The 21,265-nt window shown below is 42.7% G+C and overlaps 2 protein-coding genes across 4 annotated transcripts; one reads left to right on the plus strand and one right to left on the minus strand.

Moving 5' to 3' along the window:
* Positions 1-1,061: 1,061 nt before the first annotated feature.
* Positions 1,062-6,472, plus strand: tagln (transgelin). Of its 3 annotated transcripts, XM_026332797.2 has the most exons (6): positions 1,065-1,217; positions 4,031-4,073; positions 4,831-5,019; positions 5,152-5,323; positions 5,533-5,635; positions 5,747-6,472. In XM_026332797.2, the coding sequence occupies exons 2-6, from the start codon at positions 4,062-4,064 to the stop codon at positions 5,883-5,885; spliced, it is 615 nt and encodes a 204-aa protein (XP_026188582.1). In that variant the 5' UTR covers positions 1,065-1,217; positions 4,031-4,061; the 3' UTR covers positions 5,886-6,472. The 3 variants fall into 3 exon arrangements, with proteins under 3 accessions (XP_026188591.1, XP_026188582.1, XP_026188599.1); XM_026332806.1 differs by lacking the exon at positions 4,031-4,073 and having other exon boundaries at positions 1,062-1,217; XM_026332814.2 differs by lacking the exon at positions 4,031-4,073 and having other exon boundaries at positions 4,774-5,019.
* Positions 6,473-7,370: 898 nt separating this feature from the next.
* pcsk7 (proprotein convertase subtilisin/kexin type 7) lies at positions 7,371-21,233 on the minus strand. Its single transcript, XM_026332827.1, has 17 exons — positions 21,108-21,233; positions 19,789-20,096; positions 19,203-19,445; positions 18,194-18,328; positions 17,840-18,005; positions 17,628-17,718; positions 17,294-17,348; positions 17,031-17,169; positions 16,809-16,909; positions 15,110-15,277; positions 14,394-14,498; positions 14,149-14,251; positions 11,583-11,739; positions 11,338-11,432; positions 11,110-11,215; positions 10,748-10,865; positions 7,371-8,965 (listed from the first exon to the last, which is right to left on the minus strand). Exons 2-17 carry the CDS (start codon positions 20,035-20,037, stop codon positions 8,675-8,677), a joined length of 2,322 nt encoding a protein of 773 aa, XP_026188612.1. The 5' UTR covers positions 20,038-20,096; positions 21,108-21,233; the 3' UTR covers positions 7,371-8,674.
* Between the last annotated feature and the right edge of the window lie 32 nt (positions 21,234-21,265).

A 21,265-nucleotide genomic window follows, 5' to 3' on the forward strand; every position in this document is an offset into this window, starting at 1 on the left:
CAGGGTAGTTTCAGTGTGAATTAACTTCAGATTTGAACCCTAATTCTAACCTTAAACCTGAAATCAAGTCTTAATCCTCAAACAGGGGTGTGACAAACTAAGGACAAACATATGCTCATTACCACAGAATGAACTGGTCCTAACAAAGACAGAAGTACACATATGCAGTCACGTTTCCTTCACTTCAGATATTATATTAACTTACATTTATCTCCTGTGGATGACCCTAACCATGATCGTGACTTAGCTATTCCTAAACCTAACCTTAAACCAAGTCTTGAGCCTAAAATGTATTGGTTACATTCTGGGGATCTGCGTTGTGTCCCCAAAGGGAAGCTGATTTCCAGTACAAGCACAACGGTCACAGACACACACACTGGGCACATCTACTGACGAGCACCCGAGACTTAAATGGAGCTATCTCCGTTTGAATGATGACTCTTTTACTCCAAACCATTCCTGTCTCCCCTCTCCTTCCTCCTCTACTCCACCTCTGGCCGTTCCTCTCCATCACTCCGTCCTCTCGTCTCCTCGTCACTCTTTCCCTCCTGTCTTACTTGCTCCCCTCCCGCCTCATTGTGCCAAAATGTAATTTTGCTCCATTTTTTGGACTTTCTTCCTCTCCTACAATGTGGACTAGGTTTGACTCCCTAATTCTCCTTAATTCTCCTTACCCCAGTCAGTTTCTCTTTTCTCTAACTCTCAACTCTACTCCTCCCTCTCCCCCTTTTCCTTCCAGCCTCCATCCTCTCCCTCACCGTCTCTCAGCCGCTTTGAACGAGGCGGGCCATGGTGAAAGTATTTGGAGAATTCCTGCTGACCAAACCAAAGCTGCCTGGCTGCTGTCTCCCTCCTCTACATGGAACGGCTCTACCCAAATAAGGCTGGGCTTTTTAACTAGCTGTGAGGGGAAAAGACGCACAGACTGGGGGAGAGAGCTGCTGAAAGGCCATGCCCTTTTAAGGATGAAGTTTCCTTTATTCCTTCCCTTTTTCCCTCCTCTTTCTCCTTCACTCTCCCCCCTTTCTCCTCCCTCCCTCCCTCCTTCTGTTTTGGTAGACTGTAGTGAAGTCATCTTGCCTCATCTGCTCCTTTTAAGCTGGCATTTTTGAGAGGGAGGTCCCTTCGAGGCATATACAAACACTCAGTCAAGCATCCACACTCAGCCCACACGCTGCACTAGTGGCCAGCAGAGAACTGACCTATTCCTTCACACAGTGAGTATACTTTTCTTTTCTTCCTCGATGTGGGACGAAGCTCCTGAGGTGGATTTAGGACCTTCAGAAACTGTCGCTTGTCAAGAGGCCGTCACAGCTAGTCTATACTTGTATGCAGGAGGCCTTCATAGCAAAAATATGCATGTGTCTCTATTATATACGCTCGAAAATAAAATGAGAAGAACAGAAACACATAGAATATCGAAGGTTGTTTAATATACCTACAAGTTGGTTTGAAGTTTCCTCAAGTTCTTTGTGTGGATACATGGGAATCATATATTCAGTCGTGCGTAGGTGTTTAGGTCTGTAAGAACAATCATCTGGTGTTTGACATAGAGTCTGGTTTAATAAAGCCCATTTGCTTTTATTGGATTTTCCACAATAACCTCATTTTGACAGAGAATTATCTCATTGCAAGTGAACTTTAATAACCTTTAATACGATTCAGATGTTATGGGAAGGTTTTCCATGTGAAGCGAATAGAGAGGAAGCAGAGAGGTGAGCCAGACAGTGCTGCATATCTTTTTGTCAGAGTACATACTTTTGTTTGAACAAGCAAATCAGCCCCTGCCATACATGGGCTTTGGAAACATGCGTTCTCAATGCGGGAAAGGAAGCCACGCTTCCTAAAGAGGATACAGGTGCAGATGCAGAAACATGAACATTAGCTGTAAAGTCCAAAAACCTGCTGTGACGTTTGGACTGAAGACAACTACTGTTGCATTAAAGATGACGGCACACGCGGTAATTCCCAGTAACAGTAACAGCGGAGGGGAAGTGGGCCTTTGGGTTTCCAGGCAGCACCAGCAGATAACATTATCTGCACTGCCAATCCTGGGGCAGCACATAAACACAGCAGAACACAGAGACACAGTTTATTAAGACAGACACTAACCACATCCATGTAACAACGAAGGGGCCCTGGCACTGAGCTCAGTCAGACAGCACTATCTGCATCGCAGTGAGTGGGAATACATCGGTTCAGACATGCAGTTTGTCAGAATAATCAGAGCCATGACGCCTTTTGGCAGCGGCTGAAGAAAATGTTTTCTTTGCATATAAAAGTTTGGCAGGTCAGAGCAAAGCAGTAGTTTTCTGTGCAGTTGACAGATGCCAGACTCATGTAACAAAAGACATCTGAGGACATTAGTCAAGCGGCAGCAGCACTGCTGGATTGCCCCTAAGTACTTTTACTTTAACCCCCCAGCCTTTAATAACATGAAAAGGTTTAAGTTGACTAGTACCTGGACAAGCCCCAGGCAGTTTATTTAGAAGAAATGATTATTTGGCGGTTAGCTGTAGAGGAGGTGAGGCTGTGTGGGACGCCACAAGAACAGCCACAGCCCTCGCTGTGGTTTCCTGTTCTGGCATTAGGCAGATTTACCATGGCAATAGCAAAACAAAATAGGAAAAACACAATTGAGAGAGACGGATGGTGGAAAGAAGGAGGTGATGAAGTCATGGTTTTGGTGGATACAGCATTTTGAGGCTTTCTTTTATTTGACATCTGTGGTTTTGTCCTATTTTTGGTCTTTTTCCTTTATATTTTTCTTAGATTCCTTTTTCTTTATTTAGTGTTCACTCACTGTTTTAGTGAATCATAGAAATATAACACAAAATAATATAAGTGTTATGTATAAATACTTTTTCCTGTAATTACTATTAGGAGTAGAATTGAATAAAAATGACAGTACTAATACAGTGGTAGCAGTTTTGTAGGTTATTCATTAACATACTGTTAATATTAAGGTAAATATTTAAGGAGAAGCAAACAAACAGCACAGAAGCTTGATAATCCTGAGTTATTGGACCTGGGCTGGGTCCCAAACATAACAACAGCTCCCTTGGTACACATAAATACCAGAAATAGAGGCGAGGCCCTAACAGGCTTATTAAAGCTCTAAAAATATTATGTGATCTTTGTATGTTTATCATGCAGAACATGCCAACAAAACCTATGGGGGAAGAGAACATAATGTCTTCTCTTCTGTGAGGAAGACACAAGAAGGCATTGAGTACGCAACATGGTCGACATAGCTCTTATTTCTGTTCCTACAAAGAGCGCAGTGTGTGTGATTTGCATTTGTGGTCCAGAGCAGTTCATGAGGAAAAGATCTGGGAGCCAATGGAAAAAGAGAGAAGTTAACAACACACCAGACAAACATTGCTCTGTAATAACGATTATATAATGACTCATGTCAGGGAGGATAACAAAGGGCTATGAGTGTGTGTGTGGGTGAGTGTGTGTGAGAGAGAGAGAGAGAGAGAGAGGCAGATGAAGATAAAATGTAGTATCTGAACCAGTGGTTGCATGTAAGTGAGCATGTTGCCCAGCATATGTGTTTGGTTTCCTGCGGTATGAAAAAGCACCACAGGGACTGCAAAGAATATTAAACAGGGTTGGACTCTGTGGACACTCTGGGCAGGACTCCATTAATGCTGTTGGCACGCAGACTCTGATATTCTAACATGTGATATATCTGTTTGCAGTAGTTGAACAAACATCCAAATTCAAATATTTATTAGTACTTCAAAACAACAGCAATTAAGAAGAAAGAAATACTTAAGTATTCGTTACGGTACAAATGACTTTCCATGTCTGTGTAGCCATTTGTGAGCAGCTTACAAGTTAATAAATAAAATGTAATACATCAGTTTTGCTTTGACTTGATATTCTGGCACTGGATGCTAGAAAAAATACAGTAACCACCAAAACCAGTACATCACAGAGCAGCGACCCAGACCCGAGGTGAACTTCCTCCAGTCAGGTCCAGGGTTTAACCCTTTAACGTTTGAACTTTGAACCTCTCCAGGAACAGGAAGTTGAAGTGACCTGAGATCAAGATGGCAGCAAAGGTTGGATGATGCAGACAGTACTTTGATATGGGTTTTGCACTTGGCTGTTGGCCCAAAGGCAATACAGAAGCATAAAACAGTAACAGCGCTGGCAGTGACATGACGTATGACAGCTGGCTGAAACAGAGCTCCCACTGTACATCACTTGGCCTCGGAGACGTGTCCTGATGGAGCTTAATGATGTGCATTAGGAGACACAACGCTGTTATCGCTCCTGTTCCAGGGCGGGTATTGAAACTGAGTGCTGAGCATCTACGCTTATATACACGCTTGTGACCTGCATGACTTCAGTGTGTTTGTATGAGTCTATGTTATGTTCATTGCATACAGTTATGGAATAAATATTTAGATTTGCCTTTGTACGTTAAAATGCTGTCATCTAGGTTATTCACACACCTCTGCATGTTTGTGCAAAAAGCAACATTAAATTATCCTATTGCAATGACTGTTTATATTACTACAGTAATAATATTATTATAAAAGGTAAGAATACTGCATATGCGAAAGAAAACAGTAAGTCTATAGTATCTGTGTGTTGTTATGGAGGTAGATCCTGGGAGATGATGATGAGAATCCAACTACAGATAATCACATTTACTGATGTTTTATAAGCTTCTTGCCTTAGTGAGACATTTTTTCTTTGTCTCTGTTTCATTGTATCCCTGTTTATTCCCACTCTGACTTTCTTACTCATCTACTGTATTCTCCACCTTCTCTGTCCAACTCACCTACTCCATCTAACACTCACGTCCACCAGGGAGTCAGCATGGCTAACAAAGGCCCATCCTACGGCATGAGCCGGCAGGTTCAGGATAAGATCGACAGCAAGTATGACCCTGAGCTGGAGCAGATCCTGGTGGAGTGGATCACCCGTCAGTGTGGATCTAGTGTGGGCAGGCCAGAGCCTGGCAAAATGGGCTTCCAGGCCTGGCTGAAAGATGGATGTGTGAGTTCCCAGAATCTATCCAACTAATCTATTTTTACTAGAAGCTGCATGAAGATTAATTATCTTTCTCTGCTTCACCTTCTTGCCCTTCTCTCCGGCTCCACCCTCTGTCACTCCATCTCATCCACCCAGGTCCTGTCTGAGTTGATTAACACTCTGTTTGCTGGAGAGAAACCTGTAAAGAGGATCCAGAGCTCTCCCATGGCCTTCAAACAAATGGAGCAGATTTCCCAATTCCTCAATGCTGCGGAAAAGTACGGCGTCACCAAGACTGACATGTTCCAGACTGTGGACCTCTGGGAAGGTCAGAGGGGTTTCATGGTTTTCATTCCTTGTTTACTGCTAGAAGACGTAGCGTAGACGAAGTGTAGCTTGGCTTTAAGCATTTGGTTGAATGAAACAGGAAAGAAAAGCTTGGCTGAGTTTCAATATGGTGTTGCAATGTAAAATAATGATGTGACAAATGCTAGAGTCACTAAACCTGTGACTGTACGTCTGCATGTGCTGGGACAGGAAAGGACATGGCAGCGGTGCAGAGGACCCTGTCAGCTCTGGGCAGCTTGGCCATCACCAAAGATGAAGGCACATACAACGGAGACCCCAACTGGTTCTTCAAGTGAGTCCTGTCACAAAATTGAACCTGTTTTATGTCAATTCAAACGTGTTTTCATCAAACACTGGACTTTAGTTTTAATAACTGAGTGACATTTTCAATTACGTGTTGCAGGAAATCACAGGAGAACAAGCGTGATTTCAGTGATGAGCAGCTGAAGGCGGGCAAAAATGTGATTGGTCTACAGATGGGGTCCAATAAGGGAGCCAGTCAGGAGGGCATGAGCTATGGAAGACCTCGACAGATTCTGTAAAATCACTGAGCCACGGATACCCAAAACCTCTTCAGGCCCTGACCCCCTCTTAGAGCCTGTAGTTGCTAATCGGTCTACTACAACTCCCCTTTCAGTTCATTTCTAACAAGTACCCCCCTCTTGGCACTTTCCTTGACCCCCTTCTGTGCTTACGCTGGTGACAACTACAAAGCTCACCATGCTTTGACCTCGCCACTACAGTTATGACTAGTACAACTGAACATTTGCAGTCTGTAATCATAAAAATGTCCAACACGTTGCCTTGGAAGTAAAAATACCAAGATAACCATGTGCCAAAGTCGAGCTGTTACTTCTTATATTAGCTACTGACACGTTTCCTCTCTGGTATGTAACAATGAATCGTGGCATCTGTTTACTACATTTTAGAAATACCGGGTTTGGATTTTTGACACAAGTATCAATTTGTTTACATGAAACCTACAAAGGACCTGAGCAGCATACCAGTTCTTCCCAAGTATACTGTTACAATAATGGTCAATACCCAACACTTTCCACAATGCTACGCCTGCTGTATCAGCGCCAATATTTTTGTACATTGTCTTATTAAAAAATGACTTTGAAATACATCCCTGTGTTTTTTGGTGTTTGTTATCTTAATTGTGTTAGCAAAGTGCCATGGAAATGTTAATATGTTACTGTCAATGCATTGGTTTAGTAGCAAATACTTGCAAACTGTACTTGGTGTTTAGGGTTTGTGCCAGTAGATATTATTAGTGACATGCTGTAAATGATATCAATGAGCTGTGACTATATTGTCTTAAGTGGCCATAAAGTGTTTAAACAGGTTTGTGGCTGCAGCAGTGATTTTACCCTTTAAGCCGTTCACTGAATGTTTAGTGAGTTTATTGTTCTCTGCTAAACACTTCACTTGTTTAGCCCTGACAAAAATCAAAACACTATAGTATCTACAGTATAATATTGACTAAAACTTATATACTTTTTATTAAGACTAAATCTAAAATTAAATCAAAATCCAACACAAAAATTAACACAGAGGAATAAGGTTAAAAGGCAGACATGGACGGCAGCACTGAGGAGAAATGACACTAAAATCGCAGCTGGTCAGATTTATGTAGCTGTCATTAGTTCTGTGACAGGACTGGACTGAAACACATGGCAAAAGGAAGGAGTGAGATCCCATTAGGTTTTACATTTCCAGACAATCTTTCTATAGAGATGCACCTCTACTCTTGGTACTTAAAAAATTGGTTTATCAGAAAGTGTACACTTACACCGCATATAAATATTACATTTAAATAATGAGAAATAAAATGTAAACAAGCCAAATAATAATATTTTAGACAACAATTGTGTTGCTTCTTTTAATATTTACCATCTTTTTTTCAGCCATAATTCCTGGGATCAAGTCGTTATGAGTTTAGCTGAGTGCAATTGTGCTCACAAAGCATATGAACAATGTAAAAGGATATCATCATTCAAACCACTGACTCCAAACACTTTACATTCAAAAATAAAAAAATCTTTATTTCATTCTTAAAAATACTTTGCATAAACATTTTTAAAGTTGGTATATGTTTGTACAGCAGGCACACACTGTGTGTTTATCATAGTTTATAAAAATACCTATGTAAATGCCACACTTGGAAAATACCACTTCAAGTTTGTCAGTAGTTGGTTGATAAGCCACAGAAAATAACCCGACTTTAAATCTAATAACACCTCAGAAAATAAATATTCTTCTTAAAATACATCAGTACCCTCTTAAAACCTCACATTCGAGCACACTGCAAGGAAGACCTTTCAGATTACAAGCACTCTTGTCACAACACACACACACACACACACACACACACACGATACCTTTATCACCTTTATCTACCTAGTGTTTTAAAGACCCAACAGATGCTCGTACATTGCATCCCTTCAGTCTGTAAACAGTGGGTGAAGATTTACACATAGACAAGGCCGCACATGTATACATTATAGGCTGAAATATACATTACAGCCCATAAGTTCCCTCTCCAGTTCATGCCTGGTGCTTACTCTAATCTAAGCCTAATCCTGAGGGGAGCCATAACCCCGATCTGGAAGGATATTCCCAGTTTGGAGGATTTTTCACATGTTTTGTTTTCTTTGTGGGAACATTAGTAAGAGGAGCTGGTGTACGAAAGGCATCCACTCACCTAAATATGTTTGTTTCATTCCTCATGGGAGTTTTATATTGACTCCGTTTCCTGGAGACTCATCCTAATCTGAACCAACCACTACCTGCCTAACCCCAACCCCGTAATTAAACAAACCCCAACCTAATGGAAACCAACTTGTCAAAAACTTAATGTTGGGCACCAGATACCGGTCCCCATAAGGAAGGTTAAGTTGAAACAATGAATGTGTAAACAGGTTTCATCCTTTACAGTGTGAGTACCATCAGGAGAGTGTACACACACACACACACACACACACACACACACACACACACACACACACACACACACACACACACACACACACACACACACACACACACACACACACACACACACACACACACACACACACACACACACACACACACACACACACACACGCTGTCATAGCAAAAACACACAGATCATCAATCAAGGCCACAGGTTTTGGGAATGCAGAGAAGGAGAAAGAGTCCACTCTTGAGTCGGGTTCGTTTACAGTCTACTCTGTAACCCAGGCCAGCAGCTAGTGCTGGGTCAGAAGCAGTATAGGAGGCTGGGTGGGTGTGGCGGACAAGGTGAAAGCACATCCCCAGGAATACAAACAGATACGTCTTTATTTTACTGCTTGGTTATCAGCTGCTCGCCATTCAGAGGTGACGCTTGGGCCTCAGAGTCCAACACTGCATTCAGTTCCACCCCTGAGTCACACTCATCTTCCTCCCCATCCTCCTCTCCTCCCCCTACCAGTGCCTCCTCCACCCCTCTCCCTCGGCGCCCCCTCTTGGCCCGGTGACCTCCCCATCTCCTATCCAGGCAGAAAAGGCCCCTGAGGTCCAGGTGGGCCAGCACGACCTCCAGCGTGTAGTAGAGAGACCAGAAGAGAGCAAAGCAGCCCAGCAATAGCAGGAACTAGATGGGAGGACAGACAGAGGAGGAAATCCCAATAACAACAGCACTAAATGACCATGATGTTATTATTCCATCCAGAGATCATTTGAGGAATTTTCCTTTTGAACCAGACACATACAAATATTTTTTATTTTTCTACATGCAGTTAGAAGGAAGAGATTAACGTAGCAGGGATCTATTACTGAACGTTCATGGCGTTAACTGACATCTCTGCAAAAAGGTATGGAAATTCACATTAATACTTCATAGATGCACAGATGGTATAAATTCGACAGTTAACATTGCAACCTAACTTTTGAAACACTAATCTGTCTGAACATTTTTTCCACCAGACTGGCACTGCAGAACATCCTCTCAGCTGGTATCTCTCTTATTTTCAACAGCTCCACCAGCTATGTTTAGGTTACGACAACAAAGTCTGCAAAGTGGTTTCCAGTGTGTTGAGCTCACTTTAAAGAAAACAGTGAATCATTAGTACTGGATCTAACCCAATTTTATTGTGTTGTCTGATTTCAGAGTATTCATAAAGTCTGACTTCTTACTGTGGGGAATATAGATCTGGGAAATCGTGGCCTGAGAAATGGGTCTGGTGGTCTGGGAGTATGTGGTCCAGGACCCTCTGCTAAGTGCTGTCCGATCTCTGTACGACCAGAGCAGGAGCTTGGTTCGCATTGCCGGTAGTTCATCAGACCTGTGCCAAGTGCATGTTGGACTCCAGCAGGGCGGCCCTTTGTCACTGGTTCTGTTCATTATTTTTATGGACAGGATTTCTAGGTGCAGCCAGGGGCCGGGGGGAGTCCAGGTCGGGGACCACAGGATTGCATCTCTGCTTTTTGCAGATGATGTCCTGTTGGATCCTTCGAGTCAGGACCTTCAGCATGCACTGGGGCGGTTTGCAACCGAGCGTGAAGCGGCTGGGATGAGAATCAGCACCTCCAAGTCCAAGGCCATAGTTCTCAACCAGATTGCTTGCCCTCTCCAGGTCAGGGGGGGAGAGACCCTGCCTCAAGTGGAGGAGTTTAAGTATCTTGGGATCTCGTTTGCGAGTGAGGGATGGACAGAACGTGAGATTGACAGATTGGTGCATCGACAGCAGTAATGCGGTCGATGTATCAGTCTGTTGTGGTGAAGAAGGAGCTGAGTCGAAAGGCGAAGATCTCTATTTAGTGGTTACTCTATGTTCCAACTCTCACCTATGGTCATGAGCTTTGGGTCATGGTGGCCAGGCGCTCCCTTAGAGATAGGGTGAGGAGCTCGGTCACCAAGGACAAGCTTGGAGTAGAGCTGCTGCTCCTCCACATTGAGATGAGCAGCTGAGGTGGCTCAGATGCCTCCTGAGAGCCTCCCTGCGGAGGTGTTCTGGACATGTCCCACCGGGAAGAGACCCCAGGGAAGACACGCTTGAGGGACTAAGTCTCTCGGATGGCCTGGGAACGCCTTTGCATTCCCCTGGAAGAGCTGAAGGAAGTATCTAGGGAAAAGAAATTCTGGGCATGCCTGCTTAGGCTACTGCCCACAACGACCCGTCCACGGATAAAGTGGAAGAAAATGGATGGAAATCAATAATATTCTACAAACTACCTGATGAGGAAACATGTATACCTGACACATGTTAAGGATCACAGAACCGCTAGGTAGGAATGTCAGAAGTTATCAAATAAATTGTTAGTAAATTATTGAATTTTTTTGCCTCTGGCAGATGTGTGGATGAGGAAGATAAGATATAACGGCTGAAGTGCCATAGAGGTGGCAAACATCTTGTGTGATGGGTGTTGGTTTTACCTTGAGGCTGTTGGAAGTGAAGGGGCTGACGATCTCTGGAGGGACGTCCAGGCCTGGAGGGCAGGGCAGAGAGAAGTTGCTGTCCAGATACTTGCCACTCATAGCCTCTTCCACCAGCCTGTCAATCAGTACACAGCCAATCAATGCACAGAACAACCTCCTAGCTGGCGGGTCATTCAAAACACTGAGCCAGTCTTTATTATACAGCATCAACTAGTACAGGAAAGCTGATGAAAGCTGATGTTGCTGTATTATGAAATAAAATCAATGAATAGTTTATATGGCAGCACACAACTCCAGTAAAAACAAGGCTCGCTGAAACTTTCAGCATATTAGGAAAACATAAAACAGATCAGGCCTACCTCTGTCTGTCCTTGACCTCAGCGTAGGTCATAGAAGAGCCATACAGGGTCAACTTCCACTCCTTCAGGACTCCCACACCAGCACACTGCTCAGACAACAGCTCTTCTACAGGATCAGGCAAAACACACGTATAATAACGACTCCAATAAAAAGATCTTTGTTTGTCTTTCTGACTCATCTGTTTGCTGAGAGTTTTGGTAGCCTGAGTGTGTGTAACAGCATCTTACTGTGGTCAGATATCTTGAGGGTGTACTGTCCGTTAGCTCTCTCTCCCCAGCAGCGCACAGTGGAGAAAGTCCAGTCCTGATAGCCTGCAGGGTCACTGCACAAAATCACACACAAACAACTGCTCAACATCTGAGGTAAATATAGTTTGATCATTAATTCCTCTCATTTCCTTTGCAGATGCTCTAATTAAACATCCATTACTCTCCAGTGTGTATTATGTGTGTGCACGCTTGAGTGTATATACTTGTCGATGGTACGGCGTGCTCCGATGACTGATGTCATACCACTGGGGCAGTCCAAGACAATCTCCACGTTACCACGACAAGGGTGGGTTATTGTCACTGTAACGGCCACATGCTCCAGTGTCTGCATTCCAGACTGTCGCAGGTCAGCAGCAGAGACTGAGGGAGAGGAGAGAGCAGCTTAGTCTGAGTGTGTGTGTGTGTGTGTGTGTGTGTGTGTGTGTGTGTGTTTCCATTTCAGACCGATAAGGACAATCACAGGCCTGTCAATGGCAAAATATGACCCATCGTACTAACAACCTAAAATGTTTCAGCCACACTAGCAGCATGACACTGATGGTTGGTCCATGGTTTTTGTCCAGATGTCAACAACTGATAGACTGACTTATATCTGGCAGAGACTCCAGTTCATTAAAGTGGGAATCAGTAATCTTGAAATTCAACCTTTTACCAGACTGAGGATTTCGAATTTCTTTCCATGAAATTGTTATCAGTCTTCCTGACAACCTCCCGTCCTCCTACTGCAAGTGTTTGGTAATTTCTTGGCATTTCCTTGGCTCTGACTATTAATGAGCCATGGTGCTCCCTGACCATGTAGGGCTGCACACATCCTTGAGGCAGGGAGGGAGGCCCAGGGATGAGAGTAAACAGAGGTGTGGAAGTCGTCGACAGACAGTCAGGGGACAGACGTACAGTGAGAGGAAGGAGATAGAGACAAGTGAAGGAGAGACATTACAGGGATGATTACAAGGAAAGAAGGGAGGGATGGAGAAAATCTGACTGCAGGGAGAAAAAAAATTTAATTCAGAAATAGAGAAGAAGAAAGAAAGATTTGGTGGAGATACATTTCTGTGGTGGTGTGTAGTAATTTCAAGCTTGCAGAGTTTATTTAACTTGTGATTAAGTCATGCATTTAATGTGATTTCCTGGTTTTGTTTCATTAAAAATAAACAATACCCCCCTCCTACCCTCTCTGAGGGCAAACTACCATCCAGACAACCCAATAATATCAACAGGTTTTGCATGAGACACGTGCCAAATAGTAGGATGTGCCAACTTTATTCACTGGTCATAAACACGGGAGGTGGGAGCTAACAGCCATGGACATACCATACACACCGACTTTGCTAACTCATGAACAGTAGCCACCAAAAAACTTTTAAGTCCAAATACGGCAGCTGTCTTAGCACCAGAAAATGGCTGAGATATTTTGATGACATTTTGTTACTCGAGCCGTCTACTTCCAGGATTAATAAGGCGAAATCCTACCACTTTGGGGATGTGCTAACATGCACCAGTGCAAATTTTAAAAAAAAGTATATTACACTTTAGTTTATTACAGGCTGTGGGTAGGTGTGCAGTATATGAGCCTGAAAAACATTCATATTTGCAGCTGTCATATTGGTCTGCAAATGAAGATTTGTATACACAAAAAGATTAAAAATCTTTTTTTTGCAATGAGGAAAAATTTGGGTGGGTCACTAAAATAAACGTAATGTGATCATAAGCACTAAGCAGTAAGGAGATGCTCACTGCAGCTGTTCATGTTGTTCCCTCATGTGTTTTTGATTTTCTGAGAACAAATTCCAGAACATTGAACATTTTCATATTTCTAATTAACTTTTATCACAATCTTCAATGCCAATCTTTCTCCTTTCCTTCAGTTTAGACACACACCAGGTTCATGGCTGCCTGTACATGCACACTTCTCACTCAGACACTCTGTTCATACAACAGTTAGACCCGCACCTCGAGAACTAGACTGACAGTGCCATGTGGACGCTCCAGTCAATATCAGATCAAAGCCAGCCACTGTGTACATGTGCATAAGCACACAAACACACATTTGTCATGGCTGTGTTCACATGGGAAGCCAGCAGTTTGAAAGACTTCTGGGGCAGGGCATTAACCAGTAAGGCAGCCAAATCACACAGGAACTAAAACAACAAACACAGCTGAATAGTTCAACAGGCAGACCTGAACACTGTCAGTGACAAGAAACCCGTCAGGGGTTTGACCATGAATGATTTAAAGCAGTTTAACTGAGAAAATGTGTGTTATCATGGTTTGATTTGGCTCCATTTGTTTGTGTGACAGATTTCATACACACTGAGCTTCCAACTACAAGTTAAACCATAAAAGAGGGAAGATACAGATCGGGAAAAGGAGAGGAAAAGAGATGAAGGAAATGAAGGAAATGGTTCTGCTACTATGAGGTCATCATGTGAAAAAGTGTGTGAGGGAGCAAGAAGAAAGATCTCATACATAGACAAGAGAATCAAAGTGGAAAAGGAGAAAGTTAGTGAAGAGACGCTGTCAAACGCAGAGACAGATGAGGCAAAAAAAAAGAAAGAAAAAGGAGAAAAAAGAAAAATCAACTTGGGGGAAAAAAAAAAAAACGCACCCAGTATTTCCAGGATGCAGGAACTCACCAGCAAGAGAACGTTACCTAATATGGACAGGCAGCCTGACTTAGGAGCAGGGGGGGAGTCAGCTACGTAGCACAGAGTGTAAACTCAACAAGCAACTGTCAATAGCGAGCTGAGAGAGAGGAGCAGATAAAGTCACCTTTCCAGGTATGGATTAGCTTGTCAGGATGGGTCGGGATGGACGTTTCATCTTTAATCACTGAGCTCTGATAGGACACAAGGAACGGCACTGACTCCCACACCTGAGAGAGATGAAAACGTAGGGGGTGGAAAAGATTATTATTATTTTTCTCATATTGAAAGATTCATTACAAACAATCAATATATTTATTCATTGTTAAAACGGCTAGAAGTTGCAGCCCCTAGTTATGTGCATATAAATACCTTGGCAGCATTGACTAGTCTCCATGCGTTCAGCAGACCAAAGCCATGCTGGTGGCTGTGATGGAAACCCGCTCCATTCACCTTCCAGTCCACACTGCTGTCACACTGTTACAACAAAAACAGGTTTGACATGTGGCCACATTTGCTCTTATGAGGCAATAAAAATACACAAACAAATCAGAACCATTGCCTCCCCTGAGAGCTAAAAGACAGCCACAATGACCCACTTTAAAGAAACAACTGTTTCCAGTCTTTTTGCTAAGCTAGCTCCATTTTTATTGGACACATATGAGAGTGGTATCAAACTTCACACATCAACCACTGGGTAAAATAAGGAACACTGTATATCCCAAAATGTCAAACTATTCCTCGGTCTGATTAAGTGTTTTAATGTTATCTGAGTTGCTAGTGCTTGAAAAGACAGAAAACTGAACTAGGACTATATGGAGCAGGTTCTCTCCTGCAAGACACTGCACATTACACACAGATGATATGACATTAGAGAGAAAGTGATGATAGAGAAATAGAAAAAAGAAAGGAAGGACTGGAAAGAATGAAAGATAAAACAGAATAGAAACACCTGGGAAAGAAGAGACAATAAAATGGAAGGATGGAAAGAAATGATTGAATGAGGAAAGACTGAAACCAAAAGAAAAGGGAATCTGTAACTGGTCCAACAAACCCCATCCATTAACAACAAAACCATTAGTCTCTACCTTGGTGGCAGTGTAGGTGATGATGTGCTGGACGTCCCTCCAGGAAAGGCAGGGTCGGACCTGCAGCATCAGGGCCACCATTCCTGCCGCCAGGGGGGCTGCGGCGGACGTGCCGGTGTGGCCCTCTGTACAGCCAGTTCCCTGCTGCATGGACCAGTCTGATGTCACCTGCAGACACATATGGGTTGAGTGGACGAAATGCAATTCATCTAGAAACAGTGCTGAGGGGATAATAGCTGTGGCAGCAGTCCAGATATAAACTGTAAGGGCACTTACATACATAGGTATACATTTACAGATAGGCACATACCGACTACAGGGTATATCCAAAACAAATGATCTAATTCATGAGCATGGAGGTTTGTGTCATGAACTTTTTTCAGGCTCCAGCATCTTGAAGCCATCTTGACAAAACGACATATTTACTGCGGGCGGGCAGAGTTCAACAGTGTTTGCATGCAGTTAATGGAGTACATGAGACACGGCAGAGGCCCTGGGAAGGTTCTGCTTTAAGAAAATGTCAAGGACTTAAGGAGAAAGCAGTTGTAGCAATAAAAATAACAAAATGGATACTTTAAAATGTATATAAAGTGAGAGTGGACACAGAGAAGATTGACACCCTGACAAATTATGGCCAGGAAAGTAAAACTTCAGAGAGAAGATTAACTTTATAAGCACACATTTCAACAAAAGCCAACTCTTAACACTTTTACAACTTATTCTCTATCATAACTGTAGAATCTAGTGGAAAATTTTCCAATCACCATTTGCAAAGCCTACACCTACAAACACACATATGCCTCCCACGCACACACACTGTGACTGTGTTTACATGGAGAGGAAATCTGGGCCTTTTCCAGCAGCTGTTCCAGTCATGTAAAAGGTTCAGTGCTGTGAATGTACTGGAACAGATGTTTATGTTGCATTAGTATACAAAAATCATTAGAGATGCTTCTGCACCTTATACTCATTTTTGTGTTTCTAATGTCCATAATGTCCATCTAATGTCCATATGCATCACAGACAGGCTGTTGTACTTAGCCACAACCATTCCTTAAGGCCTACGTGGTCTCAAACATTCAATGAATCAACTCCTAGAAGAACCTCAGTCAATCAGCAGAACAGTCTGGCAGGGACATAAAATGAATAAAGCTGCCAACAACTAATCAAAAGCGATAACTGATTTTCATATTTTCCCACAACTTGTCCAGGCTCTACAGACTCAGTTTACTCAGAAATCAGATCAAACATATTTGAAGAGGCAGTTGTTCTTGTTGAGTCCTGCTTAATATGCTAATGGGCAATGAGTGTATAGTAAGACTTGGCCAGTGAGTCTGCTGTGGTCACTTTTGGATCTTCTTCTCCTGGTTAAGCTCTTCTCCTCCCGGGAGATGACATGCATGGTCCACTCCATGTTACCATGGTGACAACCACAAACAGTGGGGAGATAGAGGTCATGAGAGTTTCAACAGGCACTTATTCCTGTCATCATCCATCATTGATTTCTGATGAAAACAGTCTCTGCTGTGGTTAATGTGGAGCTGCGGAGCTGCTCTTTCACTGGCTGAAACTTCTTTAACACTTCAACTACCATTAATGTAAAATCATGTGATGGACAGCAGGTCAGGTCACACGTTCTAATCTTCTGATTTATGTGTTCTGTCATCTCGTGTGTGTGTGTGTTTGTTGTGAGACGTACAATGCTCCTTAGCTTGTTCCTCCCACTGCTGAAAGTGACAGCAAGCATAGATGCACACTCCTCAGCATAGAAGGGCATCCTGCCTTCCTCATCGACCGCCCCTGCAACACACACACTCATATAATGCTTATCTATGCCCAAACGTGCGTATATCCACATGCAAAACAGAAGTGAGCTGGTAGAGACAGGGATTCAACACACTGAAAAGTCTGTGTGTCTTACCGATTGTGATGGTGTAGATGGAGTTGGCGTAACCGTCATAGTTGCAGTTGTCATCGTATTGACCTCCATTTCCACTGGCAACCACAAAGATGCTGCCAAACCCTCGTCTGCCTGCAATAACCCCATGTTGCAGTGCCGCCTATGGAGGAAAAGTTTTAAAGAAATGAGTGAAAACACGGTGCTCATTATTTTACACAGCTGATCTGTGGCAGTGTACTGCCCTCTGTAGGACACAAAGGTTCTGCAAACAAAGTGTGTCTCACCTTGCCCAGGGGATGAGGTCCATCCACGGTGTGTCCATCATCATCAGGACCCCAGCTAGAAATGATAACAGCCAAACTCAGAATCCAGGCAAGACTTTTACAATATTACTGTAACATTAAGGCATTAAAAATTATTACACTAAATTACATTTGAATTACCGAAATAACAAATATGTGAGCACATATATTATCGAAAAGCAGGGTATCAAGTGAAGGTATGCTTTTAGCCGCAAGGAAAACCAACACACATACACGTTTGTGTTATTGTGTTGTTTAGAAACATGACTTTCCTAGTGGAAATACCAAGTATGACTGGAGAAAGACATGTTTTTACCTGCAGCTGTAGATGTCATTGATCTGATAGTGCTTGTTGAAGGCTATGGCCTCAAGGCTGTCTGTTAGTGGGCCATCTAGGACTCTGATGCCTAATGATCAAACAAGAGAGACGTGCTTCACCACAGATATTTAACTGAAGTTGCAGACTACATGTCAATTCGTAACTCTGGAACCTTTCGACAGTGCTCAATTAAATTCTCTCGTCTGCACCTGCCACCTTGCTGCCATAGGCCACCCCGACGGCACAAAAACTGTTGTTAGGGACAGCTGCGATCTCCCCAGCACATCGCGTCCCGTGGTGGTTGTCGCTGTGGATGTCTGGGTGAGGCATGGGGTCTGGGTCGTTAGAATTCAGGTCATAACTTCCCTCTGGACACTGAGGAAACCATAAAATAATTGTGGGTATACAAGTGGAAAAAAAAAAAAACAAAAGAAAAGAAAAAAGTATAAAAGACAGCCCTTGCTCTAGGACTTATATTTTTTGGGGAAAAAGAATAAATACATATTTCATAGGCAAATAACATTAATAAGAACAGAATGGAGCCATTGTTAGTGTTAACTTACATAATTGGACTGAATGTCTTGGTGGGTGTGTTCCACCCCATCATCTACCACCACCACTGTAACGCCTTGGCCAGTGATGTTGTGCTCCCACAATCCTGTCACGTTGATATCCATGCCCTTATTGAGTTCATTGTGCTGCAACAAGAAAAGCAGGCCCACGTGGAGATAATGTAAAGAGATGGAGGAGAAAAAGACAGACTAAAAAAGCCAAGGATGTAAAGAGTGAGATTATAATGTGAAGGAAAGGGTGTCCAAAAATGCAGGATGTGACCTTTGCCAGCATAAGAGACAAAGCATTTTCATTATCCTGAAATGTACTTCAGTTGTCTGATGTGTTTTTACTCCAAGAGACACACTGTCCAACCAAAAAAACCAGCTTTACATTCAGTGCTATGCCAGGTATAACTGGAATTCCAGTGAAGCAGTCTATACTTAGCTAAAGGTTAATGGGATATGGTTATTGGTGTATGTAATCTGCTGCTTTTAGACTGCACCAATCTTCATCTGCAATTGATCTCTACAACAGAGGACCCATTCTGCTGCCTTTAAATAGTTGTTCAACCTGTAATGTGCCATGGCAATTGTCAGTTCCACATTCATTTGACACAACCAACTCCTAGCTGCTGTACAATAAGCACATTCTTTGCTACTGTGAATGTCATTTGTACATAGTGTACACTGGCACAAGGACCTAATGTTTAGAAATATCTAAACTAAAGGGGCTAATGATTAATTACACTGCACCCAGACCTGTATGCGCAAAGAAAGCTTTGTATAAACATACCATATGTTACATGAATCATGGGAAATACCAGTCTAACAATTTGAGGCTGCAGCAAACTTACTTTCTGACAGAGTCTGATGTGCCAAATACCAATGTTATTTGTTTAAACTGTGCTTACTATTAAATAAGCCTGACTTCTTACATTTGTTGGCTGGCTAGATAAAGTTTTTGGTGTGTTAATTATTATAAAACTTTCCCCCTGTTAGGTCTGTGATGCATTCTCACCAGGTGCCATTGTTTGGGGTAGCGGGGATCATTGAATGCCACTGATCTCTTCGAGCGGCTGAGCACTCTCTCCTGGGAGTACCACAGGACGTGAGGGTGGGCCGCAAGAACATCTCCTGGCTGGACGTTTTTTCTCCAGATCCCTCCCACAGATCCAGGATGAGGCTTTACAGAACACAGCAAATAGTGACCTTCCAGCTGTCCAATCTGACCCTGATTCTGAAGACCTGCCTGCTCTGCTACCTGGGATAAAAAAAAGAATACCGGTAAGTACAAATGAAAATGGGACAAGACTTTTCAAACACAGGGCAACGTATGCTCTTTACCTAAATCCAATATCTTTAAAACTAATTGGCTTTAAAACATGAAGTAATGGTGTTGTCTGGGGAAAGGCTTACTACAGGGGAGACTTAATTAAAAAATATGCATTTAATACACATAAAAAATATACATTGAAAATTTTAAATAACAGCATTAAGCTATATATATATATATATATATATATATATACAGAAAAGTAAACATCAACTAAAACTGGCAAACCACAATCAGACCCATTTGAGAAAGAGATGTGGATGTACTGTACCCTATTGGCTATAGCATCCAGGTGCACAGAACCCTGTTCACCATAATCTTCCTCATGATGTGCGTCAGAGTGGAGCCGGACAGCCCAAGACTGACCTGGACCACAGGATGGTAACGGCCAAGATGAGGGACGAGATGAGGAAGAAAAGGGAATCAGTGTGGAGACAGAGGGCAGGAGGGTCAGCAGCAAGAGGGTGAAGGAGGACAGAAACACGAGGAAGATGAATGTGGGAAAATAGGATGTTGCCATGGCAAAGGAAGGCAACACACAACACCAGCCAGGTGAGCCCTTCTCATCTGAACAGCAACCTGGATGCCAGACAAAGACAGGGAGGAAAGAAGGTCTTAATTGTGAGGACAATCTGAGAATATGTGGCTGACTACTTATCATCTGTGTGCTGCATTCAGACACTACTTATTAGATTCACAGCATCCCGCTGACTGGACACCAGTTCAGAGAGCTGTAGCCACAGGCCATTTGATGATAATGTGATACTACTCTGTTGTAGCACTCACTACAGTAAAGAACCTTTTACATATGAATGCTACTCTATTAGCAATGGCTGGCTAGAAAGTTAAAGACCTGACAACAAATAGTATTAAGAAAGAGAAGGACACTATCAATGAACTTTTCTTCTGGATTTAAATGAAAGTCCTGATCTATAAACCTGGTGCTGTCTCTTCAGAGTCACAGTTTCCACACCCACAGTCAAAAGAAGTAAAACATGTCCTACAAGACAGGTTACCTTGTTAAATAATCCACTTAACCTGTCTAGAAACGTAGTAACCGTGGTACTATTAAAACCAACCGATAATGTTGAATAAAATATTATTGCTTAAACTGTGATATAGCCACATAAAATAAAACAGTTTGCGATCCAGATCCAGAACTGATAATATTAATATGTTAAAAACAACAACAAGCCGGATTTTAACCAGCTACAGTTTGTCTTTAGCTCGTAGTCAGCAAATGTTAGCTAGTTACCTCAAATGTGCTGATTGCTTAGTTTTTGTTTAACCTTGGCCAGTAAGTTAGCTAACAGCTATTTGGGCAGCTAGCTTGGGCTAGCCTTTCAATTAGCTTTGAGTGACTTTATACAGCTTTAATAAAACACATAAGACAGGATTAGCTGAGAACAATAAATAACTAAACTCAGAAAAACGGAACTTGAGTTTCAGCCGAAACGTTTTTGTTGTTGTTGTCAAAGCTCAGTGAGTTAGCTAGTATCCCGATGCCAACTATAAAGATCGCTGTTCTTCTGTGAAATAACACAGTTAGCTCCTGTGCCTGTTTATTGCGATAACACAGTTATATCTCACCTCTGCGCTGAATTTGTTTGTCTCATCTGTTCCCTGGGAAATTTATTAGTAACGTTGACTAATGTTGAGCTTGTCATCTCATTTCCGCAACCAGCAAGTTAGAACCCGAACGTATTACGTCAGTTGCTACGCAAACGTCGTCCGTGCCCCCTGATTGG

Source organism: Mastacembelus armatus, chromosome 13 (genome assembly GCF_900324485.2).
Source record: "Mastacembelus armatus chromosome 13, fMasArm1.2, whole genome shotgun sequence".
NCBI lineage: Eukaryota > Metazoa > Chordata > Actinopteri > Synbranchiformes > Mastacembelidae > Mastacembelus > Mastacembelus armatus.